This window comes from Mustela erminea, chromosome 14 (assembly GCF_009829155.1).
Source record: "Mustela erminea isolate mMusErm1 chromosome 14, mMusErm1.Pri, whole genome shotgun sequence".
In the NCBI taxonomy this organism is placed as follows: domain Eukaryota; kingdom Metazoa; phylum Chordata; class Mammalia; order Carnivora; family Mustelidae; genus Mustela; species Mustela erminea.
The window spans coordinates 30305275-30325352 of NC_045627.1; the positions used below are offsets into that span (position 1 = coordinate 30305275).

Genomic DNA, 20078 nt, shown 5'->3' on the forward strand with positions numbered 1-20078 from the left:
CTTAAAAATGATTAGGATGGTAAATTTAATGTTAACTGCTTTTTACCACAAATACAAATAAATACAAATACAAATAAATAGTATTTAAAAAAAGATTCTGGGGGATACTTGAAGAGCAAATACAAATACAAATAAATAGTATTTAAAAAAAGATTCTGGGGGATACTTGAAGAGCAACCTAGGCTACACCAATAACTAAGTTGTGTACTGGAGTTTAAGATACCAAGTTTCACTATTTTTGATATTGGGGGTGGTAATGACCTCAACAATCATTTCTTTTCTTTTCCTTTTTTTTTTTTTTAAGATTTTATTTATTTATTTATTTGTCAGAGAGAGAGAGAGAGAGCGCGCTCGAGTGAATGAATGACTACGATGAGCAGGGAGAAGTGCAGAGGGAGAAGCAGGCTCCGCACTAAGCAAAGAGCCCGATATGGGACTCGATCCCAGGACCCTGGGATCACGACCTGAGCCTAAGGCAGATACTTAACTGACTGAGCCACCTATGCATTCCTCAACAATCATTTCTTAGTATGAAAAGAAATTTGGCTAGAGAAACCACATTAGCTCATGAAGGAGTAAGAGCTCTCTATACCACCACCTTCAGCAACATTGCTTATACTTGATGTTGACAGGATCTCAGCCCCAACTTTATTCCCAAATACTGTAAGTCTCCAACCTAAGCACCCTCACAAGAACAAGGGCCTCAGAGAGTCATAGCTTGTAACATACCACCCAATATATCTAACTGGAGGATACAACAACAATCTGTCTTAAAAATAATTTGATGATGGGGCACCTTGGTGGCTCAGTCAAAGTGTCCAATTCTTGATTTCGGCTCAGGTCATCATCTTGGGGCTTTGAGATCGAGCCCTGAATCGGGCTCTGAGCCTCACATGGAGTCTGCTTAAGATTCTCTCTCTCCCTCTCCTCTTTAAAAAAATAGTAAGATGATCATACATACAAAAGTCTCACAATTTTGTATAAATTTTACTCTACAAACTTCACTTCTAGGAATTTAGCTGAGCAAATTTATTATAGATAGGTACCATAGTTATGATAGACATGTCTTCATAATAGACATGTCAGAAGCAATCTAAGAGGCTTTACTTCTTAATTTTAAATTGTCTTTTAAAAATAAACAGGTGTGGGGTGCCTGGGTGGCTCAGTCGGTTAAGCATCCGCCTTTGGCTCAGATAATGATCCCAGAGTCCTGGGATTGAGCCCCATGTCAGATTCCCTGCTCCTACCTCTCCCACTTCCCTTGCTTGTGTTCCATCTCTCACTGTCACTCTCTCTCTATCAAATAAATAAATAAAATCTTTAAAGAAATAAAGTAAAATAAAATAAAATAAAATAAAACAAATAGGCTTTCCTGAGATTTCACCTTCTGTGGTTTCAAAGTTACTAAGTATCAAAAGTTTCACCATAATTGGAAAAATAAATGTTTGAAAAATTCTAACACATTATAATAAAATGTGATTAATGGTGATTAATAAGTATATACTAATGAGGCAAATCACAGTGTAACTTACCCTCCTTAATGAAGATTCAGCATTAACTGCATTTTCTGGGTGAACCCACTTTGAAGAAGGTAGACCAAGTCCTGAGTATGCATGTGTTCCATTTGGATATTGCCAAATAATTGGATAAAGTCCAAGCTGATTATATGAAGCAGAAGGATGGGCTTGTCCAAGAAGATGAGGTGACTGGTGCTGTAACAACTGTTGCTGTTGCTGGTGTGCTAATGCTAAGTGGCTCAAGCTGCTGGCATGTGCAGTCTCTAGTCGTGGGTGGCCACCAAGTAGGGAGGCAGTAGGCACTCCAGGTAACACGGCAGGAAGTAAATGAGGGTGATGAACAGAATGGTGTGGACCACTAGTCAGAGGGTGTGTGTTAATGGTAGGTAATGGAGTTTGACTGGATGAACCAGCAAGTAAGTGAGGGGCAGGAGTTAAGGCAGGGTGATGGGTACCCGGATTTAAACAGGTTCTATGGGATGAAGAATGAAGAGGAAAGGGATGCTGGTTTAAGAAAGGTGAAATGTGATTAGCTCCTGTTTCTGACCCAACAAGTGCAGGATCTCTGTAAACTGTGAAATGCTCATTTTTATCAATAATAAGCGGGCTCTTTGTAGCTTCCAATGTACTGCCTCGAGTAGGAACTGAATGAAAACTGCATCTTGATAATTCATGTTCTATCTTATTTGCTAGTCTTCTCTCACCAGCAGCTTGGTTGTTCACATAAGTGGCCTTAGACTTTACAGAATCAGGAGAATGGGTAATTTTGGGTTTAATAACTTCAGGCGAGGGATTCGATTTTGTCTTGAGAGCATCTGCTGAAGTATTAAGCTTAGATTTTACTGTCTCTGGGGGTGGGCTTCGTTTATGTAGCTTATCTTCTGTGACAGAAACTGTACTTAGAGAAGACATGTAAGAGACATACTGATTTTTCTCTTTTTCCATATTCGGGTGATCATTTCCTGAGGAAACACTTCTAACATTTGATTGGGTTAAATCTACTTTAACTACATCACTAACCCAGCTCTGATCAGAATCTTGTTTTGCTGTTTCCAAGTATTTCGCATTTGCAATAGAATGTTTTGAATCGTTAACATTAGGATCCATTTTCTGAAGTGTCTGAAGGCCAAAGGTACTTGAGATTTCCTGAGCCACCTTTTCTGAATTAGTATCATTCGTAATATCAATAACACATTTTGGTGTGGGTGGTCTGGATACAAACTTCTCCTTTGGTAATAATTCCAATGTATGTGTTTTTTCCATACTGCATTCCTGAAGAAGTAAATCATTAGGATTATGATCAGAAAGTGTGGCCTGCTCTGATGAATGAATAATCATTTTTTCTTGCAGCTGAGAGTCAAGAGATTTCGGTTTCTCTGGTTCTTCATGTTTTTTATCTTCCTGTATTTGATCCCAGGGAGGCTGGCTATCTAATATTAGTGTCTCTTCTCCTATTTTCTCATTATTCTGGGATTTTCCTTCTTCTCCATTTATCTTTGAAGTGTTTTTATTTTTCAACTCATTCTCTGGCTTCTGCTCTGAGGAATTATTTATCATTCTCTTATTTGAATTTTCTGAGTCACTGCTCTCAGAAAAATCTGAAACATTGTCGGTTCGTAACCTTTTCATATTTAGTTTCTTTTCATCCTCCTCAGGTTTCCTTCTTTTATTCATCAACTGTTTGTTTTTCCCTTTAGGATTTTCTGTAAAATTTAAAAAAAGGAACAGTTTTATTTTTCATAATTAAAATATTAAATTAGTACATCTTAAATTTATTTGTTTTATTTGTTCTCATTCCCTTAAGAAGAAAAATGAATACTACCTCCTCGTGCTATATAATCATACTTTTCCTCCTTCATCTTCTCTTCATCTGGTATACTGCTATCTGAGCCCTTCCTCTTACTTGGACGAATATTTCTTTGTTGCTGTTGCTGGTGGGTATTCTGTTTTGGTACAGCAGCTTGGGAGTTCATTGCTGGTCTGGGACTATTTGCTTGGGCACGTGTATAATGACCCTAAAAATAACCAGTTTAACAATGATTATTTACTACCTGATCCTAAGTAATCTAAGGAAAAATATTTTATAATAACATATCACAACAACATACATACGTGAACAGTGTTGCTATTTTGACTGGCACGAGACCTTCGCCGTGATGTAATGCCAATATTTTCACCTTTTAACAAAGAGTGAACAACATCATCTAGAAAGGTCATTTGAACCATAGAAGGATCGACATTCTGTGGTTCTAGTACCTAATCCATGACACAAAACAAGAACAAAAATTAAATCCAATCAGCTAGCCAATATAACACTAGATATAAAAACAAGGATAAGAATTAATCAGCAGTATAATACCAAGTCACAAAATGTATTTCAACAATAAGAAGTAATTTCTAAAAACCAGCTATAAAATAAAACTAAGAAAGCAGAGTTTAAGAAGAAAATAACAAAAAATGTGCAAATGAATACAAATAATAGTAATTTTAAAAAGACAGGTTAAAGAAGCAACTCCTTTAAAAACGAAAGGCAATTGTAAGTTTCCCTGAGAAGTTTGTCACCCTTTTAGGAAAAAAATTAAATACAACCAAATAATATAATTTATTCAGCATTCTGGCTAAAATTTTCACCCAAAGCATTTGGATTGTTTTCAATGGGGCATTCAATTTGGAAGGTGTAAATTTCTTTTTTTTTCCTTTTTGGTAAATAACCCACAGCTGTGAAAGATTTAAAAATCAAGACATTCAGATTGTTCTTTAAAACTTCATATGAATTTTGTGTCCTTAATACTCACCATAAAACCTAAGGGAGCATACCAGCTATGAAACTTGATTTTATAAGACCTACAGTGGTATGCATTAGTTTTCATTAGTGAAAAGCGATCACTTGGAAAATTTTTTTATTACTGGAGACAGAAAAAACAAGATTTGAAGAAAAAATTTTAGTTGACCTAAGGATTAAAAAAAAAAAAAAAGACTAATCAATTGGAGTTTGATGCTTCTATTTTGGACTTAGTTAATCATTGTCGAAATAAATTTGTCATCATTAATCTCCCTGTGACCTAAAGTTACCTCTAACATTAAACTTATTAGGAATGTCTGACTACAAAAAAACCTAGAGATGAAAATTATTTAGTGTTAACCTGCTGAACCATATCTGAATTATCAATATCTCACCAAAAATATTAATTGGACTATTTACCTGATCATTCATAACGATCATGGTGCGAGTGAAGAGATCATGATGAGTAATTATGCCAGTAAACCACTGGGTGGCAGAGTCTTGTCTATATACTCTCACTCTGTAGCCATTTAAGGAATAAGGACCTTAAAAAAAAACAGACACACACACAAGAAATAGGGGTATCTTAAATGGACACATTTTCATTGAAGGATTACCTTTTAGGAGAAACATGAGCTTTGTGATAGATGAGTAATAATCCTATTCAAGTATCAGTTTTCAAAAAAATGTATTAGAAGTGATATATACATACTTAAGAGCCAGATCACTGTAAATTAACACTGAACACACTCTACTATACATGTATCTCTGAACTCAATAGCAATAAAGTACTTTAAGTCAGAAAGAATGTTTTTGGGATCATGAGTTAAGTACAAAATGTAAAGTTAGCGTGGTCTAGAAAGTCACAAGGTTGCAAAGCTACTCAATAGGTTTGGGGTACATACAGGACTACAACTTGGCTGAAAAGAAAAGGTGATTTGGAATGTACTATCTGAATTTTCCAAGTTGCCAAAACTCTACCATAACAACTATAAATTAATTCTTCTGTGAGACCAGAAAAAGATGCCAAAGTCTTACAACATACAGAGACTATTAAGTGAATTAGAAATATGCACTAAAATGTTTTTTTTTTTTAAATAAAGAAATATTGTGTACTATCGGATTAAACTCACTTTTAAAGGGAAGGATTAAATAATAAAAGATATGTACCTGCATATATTCAAATATGCCTATTTTTAAAAAAGTCACTCAGGGGAGAGAATAATGGAAGATAAAAATTTCTTCAATTCAAGTACTAGAATGATAGCAGATACTTGAAAGTTTAACAAGAACTGTGAGGGGTGGGGTGGAAAATACTGTCATCACCTTGATGATGGTATTACATATGAACAATTTACAAAGTGCTCTCAAAAAGTGCTAGTGCTTATTTAATCTCCTTCAATTAATAGCATTTTTCCTTTTATAAAAATTAAGAAAGTGAGGTTGCTAGGTTAAATTAAATTTTAAGTGAAAAAGCTAGGAATGTGGGCACCTGGGTGGCTCAGTGGGTTAAGCAGCTGCCTTCGGATCAGGTCATGGTCTCAGGGTTCTGGGATTGAGCCCCGCATCGGGCTCTCTGCTCATCAGGGAGCCTGCTTCCCCCCTCTCTCTCTGCCTGCCTCTCTGCCTACTTGTGCTCTCTCTCTCTCTCTCTCTGTGTCAAATAAACAAACAAATAAAAAATAAATAAAATCTTAGAGGTCTGAAATTTGATGGATGTAAACAGTAGTGTGGATGGGGCAGGACCACAGTTGTTGGGGCTGGAAGACAGGCACATGGAAGTTTACTGAAATATTTTATTTCTGTATATTTTTCATATTCTCTGTATTAAATTTTAAAGAGTATTTAGCCTAAGAAGAATTTAATAAGCAGATGATCTGCTGCTATAAATACCCACTAAAAAAGCAAAAGAGCAAAAGAACCACTGCCACCACACCTTAGAGATTATTAATGCTGAAATTAAATGACATGGAAGTTGACTATGAGTATTTAACAACAAAATTGCTTTTTAAAAACATTCACCAAAATATCAGTACTTCAAACCACACTATTCCCAGTTTCAATTCGATTTACAAAAAAAAAAGCTTACAATAAATGACTCTACTGACAGAAAAAGAAATCACTAGGAATTACATAAAACCTGACTGGTTTGGAAGTCACATGTTATAGACAAATATATAACTTACTTAAAAAAAGGAAACAAAACTATAACTAGTATTATGGTCATTGCTAAAGTGAGGTGAACTGAAATAGCACTTTTATCAGATACTAACAGCATTCTTCAAAGGAAATTAATTTTGGCTTTGGGCAATCCTCTACTGTTAACAATGTTTCCTTCTCCAGGAAGGACACACCTAACTGTTTTCTGTAATATGGAAATTTTCCTATCAACAAAACACCTGTGTGTGGTTATAATTTCATGCCAGTCAGTTAGCTCCTGTTAGGTGAAGTTATCAACTTTCTACTGAAATTATGATTTTACTATTATTCTCCCTGGACTGGATAGAACTCAAAATATTAAACTGGTCTTCTATTAACATTGCATGTAACTGAACAAACAAAACCAAACATGAAAAACTGCCCAGTTCCCAAAAAAAACTTAATGCATAACTTCAAAATAGTTACCTTGCATAAAAATCTCCTGAACCTTTTGTTCCTTTACCCAGACTTTCACTTCTTCCTGAAGTTGCGGGTTGTCCCTGAGAACTGGGTTTAAGCTGTCTATGTCGTCCTAGAATTACAGATTAAAAGAAAGGTCCATGTTATGCTGTCCTAACATTAATGTTACAAACTCTCTCTCCTATATTTTCTAAGGATTGAAGAAAATTCCTTTATCTAAATATATGCAAAAACACAAGTTCATTAAGTTATATAGTTCATTAGCAATTACATAATAACAGAGCATAAGAAATTAACCCGTGGTAAGATTTGATCCTTGACAACAATGTCCTAAAGACAAAAATCTGAAATTTACTAATGTGTTTTCTAACTTTAAGTGTGGCCTTAGATAAGTCATATTTTTAAGAGTTTCACGATGAGAAGCAATATACAAACCAAATAGCATCAGGTCATCTAAGGTTGGTAGCAAAAGAATCAAGGTGAATATTTTAGTGACAATACTATATACACATAGATGAATTCTCTCTCTTCCCATAATGCCTAAAATGTTTGAGTTTTAAACTACGAAAGTCATTATCTACTATCTTGATTTAAACGTCTTCGAATTCAGTTCTACTCAAACTGATCTGACCAGTAGCTTTACTGCTAAGTTTTATTTTTCCAAGCCAGTGTCAAAGCATCCAGGCAATCAAAATTACATTATTGATGGTATTATCCTCATAACAGGGTGGATCTAGACACAGAAACAACCGGTTCTCTCTCCTTGGAGATGTGAATCACACAGTCACATGGTTTCCCACAATCTGTTGGTCCCCCGCTGGACTCTTTGACATTCTGTTCTCTCTCTCTCAAAGCACCTCTGCTGCTCCTGCATTTGAGATCAGCGGCAGGAGCCCTAGAGTAGAGCTGGGAAGAACAACAAAGCAGCACTGTCAATTGGGGGCCCTTATAAAAGTGGACTGGCAGATCATGGAAACCAGTGAACAGAAGGGAGCTAAGTGAAGGGAATTCTATCTGGTGAATTAAAATAATGTGGCAATTTGGAAAAGTCAAAAAGTATCTGAAGAGTACAAAGAAGGACCCCTAATCATGTAGGTCATACTTCACTCTTCTACTCTTAAGTTTATCCTAAATAAAGCTTCTTCTTCTCATCTTATCACTACTGTAAGGGATTAATAGGCATTTTTACAATAATAGTGTGGTGAATACCCTGATACATCATTTATACCTAGCAAACACCATGAGGAAGAAATAAAGGACTTCAAAGTTAACAACTATATTCCCTGGAAAATATATAGAAATGCTACTTTATAGAAGGAAATACTGGAGTGGGAAAGTATACAAAAGTAGGTAAAATCTGTCATCTGGGGGGAAAAGTGTCCATGGCAAAGAAACTTTCTAGAATCCCTTTTCTCCACACCCCTTTAATAATGAATGCACTGCCCACTCAAGGTAACCTCTTCATCTTAGGAACAGAAAATACAAGGGAAAGTTCAGACTCTAAACCTCTTGATGCACACATTAGGTGTGTCTATGATAGAACACAGGAAACATTCTATTCCCCAAGGAAAACCATTACCATTCCCAGACAGCTCTGACCAGCCATCAAGTTCTTTCTTACTTTAACTTCCACATACAGATGCAAGCTTAACTTCTTTAAGTTAAACAAATGTAAGCCCAATCACCTTCCTACCTATACTCCTTAAAACATTTGCATTCTGATTTTGTTTCTGTAGTTATGAGTCTTCGCTAAACACCTACCTTTATTACAACCATTCTTCTCTTATTCTAGACATTTAACGGGCAGAAAGATGGGCATTTGTCTAGAAAACCACAAAATCATGTGGGTATCAGTGGGGTGGAAGGGTTTAATAAATTGCTATTAAAGCAGCACAGACAATACTTTGTAGACAGGTACAGGTATGCTCTATAAAACCAATCTCCTGTATTGATACTTTACAATTTAAAAGTACTAGAATTACGGGTGCCTCACTGCTCAGTTGGTAGAGCATGTGATGCTTGATCTTGGGGTCATGAGTTCAAGCCCCAAATTGGGTGTAGAGTTTATATATTTAAAAAAAACAAAAACAAAAACAAAACAAAACAAAACAAAAAAACAAAAAAAACCTACTGGGATAAAAAAATTGTTCAACATTTATATATTTATTATTTATTTTAAAAGTTAAGATATGGGCTACATTTCCAGATCACTAAACGTACAAATACTTCCTCAACAATGACCCATTCACTTTCTTTCTTTTTCTTTAAAAATTTTATTTGTAAGCATTCCCTATACCCAACAAGGGGCTTGAACTCTCACAACCCTGAGATCAACAGTCCAGGCTTCTCCTGCTGGGATCCAGCCCAGAGTCAGGATCCCTGCTCATTGTGGAGTCTGCTCCTCCTCCTCTGTCCTCTCTCAAATAAATAAAATCTTAAAACAACAACAACAAACTGGTAACTTAAATGTATTTACTGAAATTACTTTATAGAAGTTCAAATTTCTAAATATCAATTTCTTCATCTATAAAGCATCTATATCTGCCTCTTTCCACCCTAATGAATACGTTTTACTAGTAAGACTTTTAAAAGTAACTGAAACTGGGCGCCTGGGTGGCTCAGTGGGTTAAAAGTAACTGAAACTAATTTTCTTAATACATCCAATTCTGAATTATCCATGGTGTTACTAAATGAATTAAAACCCAAGCATATGATAGGCACATTGTTACTGAAGTACTTCTTCATGTATAGTGCTCTGTAAGTAATAGGTATTCCTTTAAAAAAATATATTATTTATTTATTTGAGAGAGAGAAAGTGTGTGAGCAAACGGGGGGAGGTACATAGGGAGATGGAGAGAGACAATCTCAAGCAGGCTCCACACTGAATGTGGAGACCAATGCAGAGCTTGATCCCACAACTGTGAGATCATAACCTGAGCAGAAATCAAGAGCTGAACACTTAACTGACTCAACCACCCAGGTGCTCCTGTATTTCTATTGTAGTCTGTATTGTACTCTGGATAGTAAGACTACTGTACTAACCTTATTTTTTAGGTGATTCTCTACTTCATTCCAGTTCAAAGGAAAAGAAGTAACAATTACAATAGTATAAAAAAGTAAGATTATGGGGGCGCCTGGGTGGCTCAGTGGGTTAAAGCCTCTGCCTTCAGCCCGAGTCATGATCTCAGGTCCTGGGATCGAGCCCCACATCGGGCGCTCTGCTCAGCGGGGAGCCTGCTCTCCCCCCTCTCTCTCTGCCTGCCTCTCTGCCTACTTGCAATCTCTGTCTGTCAAACAAATAAATAAAATCTTAAAAAAAAAAAGTAAGATTATGGCACTAAGATAATTTAGACAGTCCTGACTAGGTTTAATGTTAGGAATATTATGACAGTGTGATCATAATTCATGTAACAAATTTTCTAAGATAATAAGGGAATGATTTGTCTTACTATGACAAAGTGCTCCTTACTGGTTCAACAAATATTTTCTTTATGTCATATATTCTCTGGATGCAACTACTGACAGAACAGCCAATAGAGGCTTGAATTAGAGAATAATTTCTACCTAGGTGTTAGTTTCTATCTAGGTGACTGAGCTAAATGGCTTAAGAGCTGTCAGAGATTTGCTCTAAAGTCCTAACTGATGTCTAGATAGCACTTTTTTTTTTTTTTTAAAGATTTTATTTACTTATGAGAGGGAAAAGAGAGCATGAGCAAGAGTGAGAGCACATAAGCAAGGGGGAGGGAAAGGGGGAGAAGCAGATTCCCCACTGAGTAGGGAGCCTGACTAGGGTCTCAAGCCCAGAATCTGGGATCATGACCTATGCAGAAGGCAAATGTTTAACTGACTGAGCCACCCAGGTGCCTCCCCTAGAATAGCACTTTCATTTTAGAATACAAGAAGCATTTTGAAACCAACTTTCTCTCACTTTGGACAATTTCTAATAATAACGTAATATCTGCTTTTACTGATATGTGGCTTAGTAATGGAATGACTTTTTTCCCTGCAATAAAATCTTTGACCTTTGTCATGACTTCTTAAATCCCTTCATATTACATAAATTTCCCCATAAAAAATCACATTTGACTGTATTTTATTAAGAATTATCATAAAAGTGCTGAATATCAGGTTAGGTGATTAAACATACATTGCCATGCCATTTTCCCACAGTCATGATTTAAATTCACACTTTAGCAAAACTACAAATGATTGCTTGTCCTTAGATCCCTGGGGTTGCTAACTAACAGTTCAAAACATTAATGTTAAGTCCATATAGGTCAAGAGTGACACCCACTACCATCCTAGCAATTCCTGTATAACTTCTAAAAGAATCTACTTTGTTAGTAAGGATTTACTGCAACAGGAAACCTACTTAGTCTAAGAGCCACTAAAAAGATCTTCAAATAGCAGTTGTCTAAATCATCTGCAGTTTAATTAAATCTACCAATGACAGCTTCCATATATTTTCATGATTTAAACCAAGGATTAGCAAAAAAGTCTGCCAACTTTTCCTATAAAGGGCCAGAGAACAAATAAGTTAGGCTTTCAAGGACATACTATCTCTACTCTAAGTACTCAACTCTGAACTGTAGTACGAAAAGCTGCCAAAGAATACCATAAACAATATATAAATGAATGGGCATGGCTGTATTCTAATAACTATTCATTGGCATTCTATGAAGCTTGAATTTTACAGAATGTTCAGGTGTTATGATGTATTATTTTTCTTAGGACTTTTTTCCTGTTTAAAAATGCAAAAGACCTACATATCTTACCAGCAAAATTAAAAAAAAAAAAAAAAGTAAAAGGCTTTATAAAAACAGGAGGCAGGTTGGATTTGGCTTGTGGTGATAGTCTGTCTACCCATAATTTAAAATAAGAACAAGTAAATTACTGGTGTAAAGCGAGATTAAAAACTTCTCATCAAGGCAATGCAATGTGATGGCAAATTGACTACAAACTCTATTTCGGGGAGGGGGCGGTGGTCGGGAAAGGAGGGTGGGGTTATGGACATTGGGGAGGGTATGTACTATGGTGAGTGCTGTGAAGTGTGTAAACCTGGCGATTCACAGACCTGCACCCTTGGAGATAAAAATACATTATATGTTTATAAAAAAAACTATTTCCATAAATGGCTGCATTATATATGTGTATACACACATATGTACATATGTACACATATATGGAATGCGATGGAATGATTACAGACACACATATATATGTTATGAATATATATGCATATATATTCATGAGCACAGGAAAATAACGCAATGACTCAACCCTTTCATTAATAATTAAAGAAAAAATATACTGATATATTCCTGTACTATGTTCAAACTTCCAAATATAATAATGTGTCTGTTTTTGAAGTAGAAAAATCACCCACTTTGACACATAAGGTTTACTCTCTTAGGTCAATGAGGATTATACTCATCAAATACCAAGAATGGTACTAACCACATCTGTGAACTTCACAGGAGGGTAAAAATAGGTACACGTGAAAAATAAGAATTTTCCTAAATATAGTGTTCCAACATTAATCTTTTTTTTTTTCCAAAGATTTTATTTATTTATTTGACAGAGAAATCACAAGTAGATGGAGAGGCAGGCAGAGAGAGAGAGAGAGAGAGGGAAGCAGGCTCCCTGCTGAGCAGAGAGCCCGATGAGGGACTCGATCCCAGGACCCTGAGATCATGACCTGAGCCGAAGGCAGCGGCTTAACCCACTGAGCCACCCAGGCGCCCCTCCAACATTAATCTTATGCTTCACTGGTATTATATGTAAGACTGATGAATCACAGACCTATACCCCTGAAACAAATAATACATTCTATGTCAAATAAATAAATAAACAAACAAACAAACAAATAAAGTATAGGTCTTATAGGTAACAGAAAAACAAAAGATTTACTAGGAGGAAAAAAAAACCCTGATGCTGTAAATGTTAATTCCATTTGTGTCCACACCAAGTAAAAGATCTGTGTGGCTTGTATTTTTCTGTGAAATAATAAATTGTGGCAGATGGAAAATACAATTTCTACTGGAATATGAAGGTAGAGAAGAAAAATACTAAGGAGATTTCTAATTTTACTTCCAGGTAAAGCATAGAGATGCATTTTATTTATGTTCTTATTTCCCCAAAAAAGTACTGGAATGAGAATAAAAAATATTTTTAAAAAATTTTTTAAAAATCCTATGCTTCATATATCTGATTTATTAAGAATGCCAGAGATTAATTTTTAAGTTTTTCTACATATATAATATTGATAAATAAAAATTTTACATAATTAAAATCAATAGATCATGTTTTCATAATTCCTGCTTGGTTTTGGTTAATTCAGAAGCCTAAGCACAAGTTTTTCTACATATATAATATTGATATATAAAAATTTTACATAATTAAAATCAATAGATCACGTTTTCATAATTCCTGCTTGGTTTTGGTTAATTCAGAAGCCTAGAATTGAGACTATGATTTAAACAAACAAAAAGAATTAGAATTCCTTTCAAAAAACAAAATTAGAGGGCGCCTGGGTGGCTCAATGGGTTAAAGCATCCGCCTTTGGCTCAGGTCATGATCCCAGGGTTCTGGGATCGAGCCCCGCATCGGGCTCTCTGCTCAGCAGGGAGCTTGCTTCCTCCTCTCTCTCTGCCTGCCTCTCTGCCTACTTGTGATCTCTATCTGTCGGATAAATAAATAAAATCTTTAAAAAAACAAACAAACAAACAAAAAAATTAGAATTCCTATCTTTCAAAAAACAAAATTATAAAGATTCAAATGGCAGAAAGAGAAAATGGGCTAATGTTTTCTATTATCCATACAATTCTTGCCTCATTCGTATAATCACGGAAATAATGTGATATATGCTCCTTATGGCTCAATTATTTATGTTCTGAAACCATGTGGCAAAAGACTAATTTCTAATATTTTTTTCTATTTTTTCTTTTTAAGATTTTATTCACCCACTTAACAGAGACACACAGAAAGAAGGAACACAAACAAGGGGAGTGGGAGAGGGAGAAGCAGGCTCCCTGCTGAGCAGGGAGCCCGATCCAGAGCAGGATCCCAGGACCCCAGGATCATGACTGGAGCCCAAGGCAGATGCCTAATGACTGAGCCACCCAGGTGCCCCTCATTTCCAATAATTTCTTAATAGAAATGATATAAATAGTCAATACAATGAAATTCTGTTTTCAATTAATACCATTCATCGGTAAACAGTTCTGGAAATGGGAGTGATATTCAAAATTTTAAATAATGTTTAGGCATATTTTTTATTGGTAAAAAAATGATTCTCTTATAAAAGGAAAAATAGCAAACTCCAACATTTCAATATTTTATAATTTTTAAGCAATATTCTTTTTTTTTTAAGATTTTATTTATTTATTTGACAGACAGAGATTACAAGTAGGCAGAGAGGCAGTCAGAGAGAGGAGGAAGCAGGCTCCCTGCTGAGCAGAGAGCCTGATATGGGGCTCAATCTCAGGACCCTGGGATCATGACCTGAGCCGAAGGCAGAGGTTTTAACCCACGGAGCCACCCAGGTGCCCCTTAAGCAATATTCTCAGCATTCATTTCATTTTTACTTAGAAACAAAAATTTTAGGGGCGCCTGGCTCAGTGGGTTAAGCTGCTGCCTTCGGCTCGGGTCATGATCTCAGGGTCCTGGGATTGAGCCCTCATCAGGCTCCTTGCTTGATGGACAGACTGCTTCTCCCTCTCCACCACTGAGATCTCTCTCACACACCATCTCTCTAAAATGAATAAATAAAACCTCAAAAAGAAAAAAAAAGTTTATGCATAAAATGAAAACACCACCACAGTTTCCCACATTTTTCATGTTTCAATACCATCCATTCTCACAGCATCATCATCTCATCTTAAGAACGTAACAAAATAAATTATCTAATATCCAGAAGGTTCTACAAACAGTATAGGATTCTAGGACTAAATGTTTTATCCTTTCCATGAAATAAGAAACGTAAATACAATCGAAATACTTAGCTATATTCACAATGGTAGTTTAGAGATTATAAACATACAAGGAACACATTTTAAAAAAATTTCTGGTTAGAAGTTAAGATTGAAAACAGAGGTTTTTTTCCCCATGAGAAGATAATTTAACTATATCCGTAAGGAGAGATTAGTTAATCTTTTTTTTTTAAAAAGATTTTATTTATTTATTTGACAGAGATCACAAATAGGCAGAGAGGCAGGCGGGGGCGGGGGAGTGGGGGAGCAGGCTCCCCACAGAGCAGGGAGCCCAACACGGGGCTCAATCCCAGGGCCCTGAGACCATAACCAGAGCCGAAGGCAAAGGCTTTAACCCACTGAACCACCAAGGTGCCCCGAGATTAAGTTAACCTTAATTGTATGGTCTCCAAAGGAACACTCATTAGAAACAAAACAAAAGCAAAAACAAAAAACAGGGGAGGGAAGGGCCCAAACAGGGATGGATGGATATACACACACTAATGCTTTGTCTTTCTCTGTCCTCCAAGGGCTAACTATATGTCACTCTGAAAAAGGTAACAATTAGGGTTGAAAAGGAAGAAAATGTTACCACATCTTGCCACAAAACTGCCTCCATATACTACTGGGATAAATGATCAACAATTTTGAAAAAATTTACCTGTTCTTTTTTTTTTTTTTGTTACATAAAGGTAATCCTATTTATGTCTAAGACATTTCTAAAACATAATTGTGAATCAATTTGATGACAACTCTTTACAACACATTATATAATAAAATCTAAAGTTTGTAATATTTATTATTACTAAAATTTTAAGCTTTAGACAGAATCTTAAATTATTATAATTTATGAACTACATGATTCCCTGTATACACATAAAACATCAATATTTTGCAGTCAAGAGTGTTGGAGACTTTAATATATCCACACTAAAAAACAAAAAAAATTATGTAAGACCTTAATGTACCTTAATCAGAAATAAGCTGCTTTATACATTTCACTCAATCTTCCTCCTTAATCTGTATGACTTTTTTTTTTTTTAGAGAAAACGGACTTCAAAGGAAATCAAGCCACACTTCTGAAAATGCAAGCTTTTGGAGGCACTGGATGGCTCAGTCAGTTAAGTGGCTACCTTAGGCTCAGGTCATGATTCCAGGATCCTGGGATTGAGCCCAGCATCAGGCTCCTGGCTCATCGGGGAGCCTGCTTCTGCCCCTGCCTCCTGCTCATGCTCTCTCTCCCTTAATAAATGAATGGATAAAATCTTGAAATAAAAATAAAAATGCAAGGGGTGCCTCGGTGGCTCAGTGGGTTAAAGCCTCTGCCTTCGGCTAAGGTCATGATCCCAGGGTCCTGGGATCAAGTCCTGCATCGGGCTCCCTGCTCAGCGGGGAGTCTGCTTCCTCTTCTCTCTCTCCGCTTGCCTCTCCGCCTACTTATGATCTCAGTCAAATAAAAAAATAATAATAATAAACTTTTAAAAATGCAAGCTTTAGAAGGAATGACCTGTTGCAAATAGCTCGGTGGCCTTAGAAATTCTTGCCAAACACAATAAAGGCACTGACTGCTTGTAGAAATCAGTGAGCAAACCTGAGGGCAACAGTGAATCCAGAAGTGGGTACTATCTTATGAATTACAAGCACCTAACACAAAATACAGAATCTTTCTTCTATTTTTAGGGCTTACTTTTACACTGTTTCTTCTGAAGGTTTTTGTTTTGTTTTTGCCATAGTCTTAATCTTCTTGTAGATATATTATAGTATATAATATACATTAAAATAAATCACCCATCTAGAATGTCCCCTTTCTAATGCTGTCCTGTTTAAAATAACCTACCAATCTTTCTAAATCATTTTACATGCATGCCTCATTTTATTGTGCTTTAGAAATTGAAGATTAAATCTATATGGGTGCCATTTCTCCAACAGCATTCACTCACTTCATGTCTCTGTATTATATTTTGGTAATTCCTGCAATATTTCTAAATTTTTCATTATTATGTTTGTTATGGTGATCTGTGACCAGTGATCTCTGATGTTACTACTGCACCTGTTCTATGGCACCACGAACCACGTCCACATAAGACAGCAAATGCAACTGATAAATGTGTGTGTTCATGGCAGCACGAACCACGTCCACATAAGACAGCAAATGCAACTGATAAATGTGTGTGTTCTGACTTTTTCCACCAACCAGCCATTCCCAGTCTCTTTCCTTCTTTGGCCTCCCTATTCCCTAAAACACAACAATACTGATATCAGGCCAATTAATAACCCTACCATGGGTTCTAAGGGTTCAAGTGAAAAGATGTCACTTGTCTCTCACTTCAAATCCAACTAGAAATGATTAAACTTAGTGAGGAAGGCATGCCAAAACCGAGACAGGCTGAAAGGTAGCCTGTGTTTTATGCAAAACAGCCAATTTGTGGATGCAAAGGAAAAGTTCTTGAAAGAAATTAAAAGTGCTACTCCAGTGAACACACGAATGATAAGAAAGCAAAATGGTCTTATTACTGATATGGAAAAAGTCTGAGTGGTCTGGATAGAAGCTCAAATCCGCCACAGCATTCCCTTAAACCAAAGCCTACCAAGGGCAGGGCCCTAACTCTCTTCAATTCCACGAAAGCCGAGAGAAAGCTGAAAAAGCTAAGAAAAGTCTAGTACAGAGGTTGGTTAATAAGGTTTAAGGGGAAAAGCTATCTCCATACCATAAAAGTGCAAGGTGAAACAACAAGTGCTGATATAGAATCTGTGGCAAGTTATCTAGAAGATCCAGCTTAGATAATTAATGAAGGTGGCTACAATCAACAACATATTTTCAATGTAGGTGAAGCAGTCTTATATTGGAGATACCATCTAGAACTTGGATAGCTAGAGAGAAGCTGATGCCTGACTTCAAAGGTTTCAGGGTGGCTCAGTGGGTTAAGCCTCTACCTTTGACTAGGTCATGATCTCAGGGTTCTGGATCAATCAGGCTCTTTGCTCAGCAAGGAGCCTGCTTTCCTCCCTCTCTCTGCCTGCTTGTGATCTCTGTCAAATAAATAAACAAAATCTTATTAAAAAAAAAAGAAAAAATGTTCCAAGAACAAGCAAATGCTCTTGTTAGAGGCTAATGCAGCTGGTGACTTTAAATTAAAGCCAATGATCATTTACCATTCTGAAAATCCTATGGTCTTTAGGAATTATGCTGAATCTACTCCATACTCTATAAATGGAACAAAGCCTGGATGACAGCACATCTGTTTACAGCATGGTTTATTATTATTTTAAGGCCACCGCTGAAATCTATAGCTCAGAAAAAAGACTCCTTTCAGAATATTACTGTTCATTGATAATGCACCTGGTTACCCAAGAGCTTTGGAGATGTACATTTTATGTAGTTTTCATGCCTGCTAACCCAACATCTATTCTCCAAACCACAGATCAAGGAGTCATTTTGCATTTCACATCTTAACTATTTAAGAAATATATCTTGTAAGGCTATGGCTGCCATAGTGATTCCTCTAATGAATCTGGACAAAAAGCAAATGGAAAACCTTCTGGAAAGGATTCATCATGCGAGGTATCATTAAGAACCTTCATGGTTTATGGTAAGAGATCAAAATATCAACATTCACAGAATTCAAAAGAAATTGATACTAACCCTCATGGATGACTTTCAGGGATTCAAGATTTCAGTAGAGGAATAACTACAGATGTGGTGGAAAGAGTCAAGAGAACTAGAATTAGAGAAGTGGAGACTGAAGAAGTGACTGAGTTGCTGCAATTCATGATAAAACTTGTAAGGATGATGAGTTGCTTCTTTCTTAAAAAAGATTTTTTTTATTTGACAGAGGGAGACAGATCACAAGTAGGCCGAGAGGCTGAGCAGAGAGCCCGATTTGAGGTTCAATCCTAGGGCCCTGAGATCATGACCTGAGCTGAAAGCAGAGGGTTAACACACTGAGCTATCCAGGAGCCCCTAGGAGTTGCTTCTTACTGATGAACAAAGAAAGTGGTTTCCGGAGATGGAATCTACTGCTGAAGATGCTCTGAAGCATGCTGACAACAAAGATTTATAACATTACACGAACTCAGCTGATAAAGCAGCAGCAGGGTTTACTGAGGTTCCAATTTTGAAAGTTTTATTGTGGGTAAAATGGTATCCAACAGCACTGCATGCTACAGAGAAATTAGTCATGAAACAGAGTCAATGGATATGGCAAAAGTCACTGTTGTCTTATTTTCAGAAATTGCCACTGCTGCCCAACTTTCAACAACTACCACTGGGCTCAGTCAGCAGCCATCAAAATTGAGGAAGGCCTTCCACCCGCAAAAAAATTACAAATGGGTGAAAGCTAACATGATGGCTAGCATTTTTTTTTTAGCAATAAAGTATTTTTTAATTAAGCTATGTACATTGACCTTTTTCAGACATACTGCTATTACATACTTAATAGACTGCAGTATAGTGTAAACATAACTTTTATATGCACTGGGAAACCATAAAAATCATTTAACTCACTTTTTTGTAATATTCAGTTTACTGCAGTGGTCTGGAACTGAATCTGCAGGATCTTCTATGCATGCCTATATTTACCGTATCTCATGGTTCCTAGTTTCAGAAAAGCAATTTTACTGAGTGAATGTTAAAAAAAAATAATATTACAACTATATGTGGCCCTCTGCACTGATAACATAATTTGTCTTTACCTATAGAACCCTGAATGTAGCTTGATCCCAGAGTTATAACCAAGGAAAGGGGGAGAGGGGTGTTGTGGGAGAGAGAATCATCATCCTCAAAAATCTACCTTGAAGCTTTTTGCCACTATAACCAAGCAGTCATTATAGATCAATCCAAATATTTTAGGAATCTCCCCTTAAAACTTCCGTCTGGTCCTATTTGCCATTATTTACTTCATTAGTAACTAAAAAGGAAATGGTAGAATTAATTTAAGAGTAGTATATACTGCGAGAAACTAAAAAAACTGGAAAGATTCCAAATTTTTCAAGTCTCAAGATTTTTTAATTTCATGTGTAGTTACAGTTCTATGTTTCTCTAGTCTTAATGATTTCCCAAATTTGTAACAACTGAAATATGATAATGTGAAATATTCCAATATTATTTTCATTATATATACCTTCATCACTGAATGAATTTCAAAGTTAATTTTCTGTTTACTTAAAAAAAATCTTTCCTCTGTTTGAGTA

The 20078-nt window shown here is 36.2% G+C and overlaps 1 protein-coding gene across 5 annotated transcripts in view; it reads right to left on the reverse strand.

Moving 5' to 3' along the window:
• Nucleotides 1–20078, reverse strand: part of JMJD1C (jumonji domain containing 1C) — a 320851-nt gene that overhangs the window by 40225 nt on the left and 260548 nt on the right. For 4 of the 5 annotated variants that reach the window (XM_032314095.1, XM_032314093.1, XM_032314092.1 and 1 more), the window contains 5 exons: nucleotides 6925–7030; nucleotides 4720–4844; nucleotides 3630–3773; nucleotides 3340–3532; nucleotides 1533–3220 (listed from right to left, as the gene is read on the reverse strand). In XM_032314095.1, coding sequence (XP_032169986.1) covers nucleotides 1533–3220; nucleotides 3340–3532; nucleotides 3630–3773; nucleotides 4720–4844; nucleotides 6925–6931 — 2157 coding nt within the window. In that variant the 5' untranslated portion in view covers nucleotides 6932–7030. Of the gene's footprint in view, nucleotides 1–1532; nucleotides 3221–3339; nucleotides 3533–3629; nucleotides 3774–4312; nucleotides 4469–4719; nucleotides 4845–6924; nucleotides 7031–20078 lie in introns of those variants that run through there. The other variant, XM_032314094.1, reaches the window with a different exon arrangement.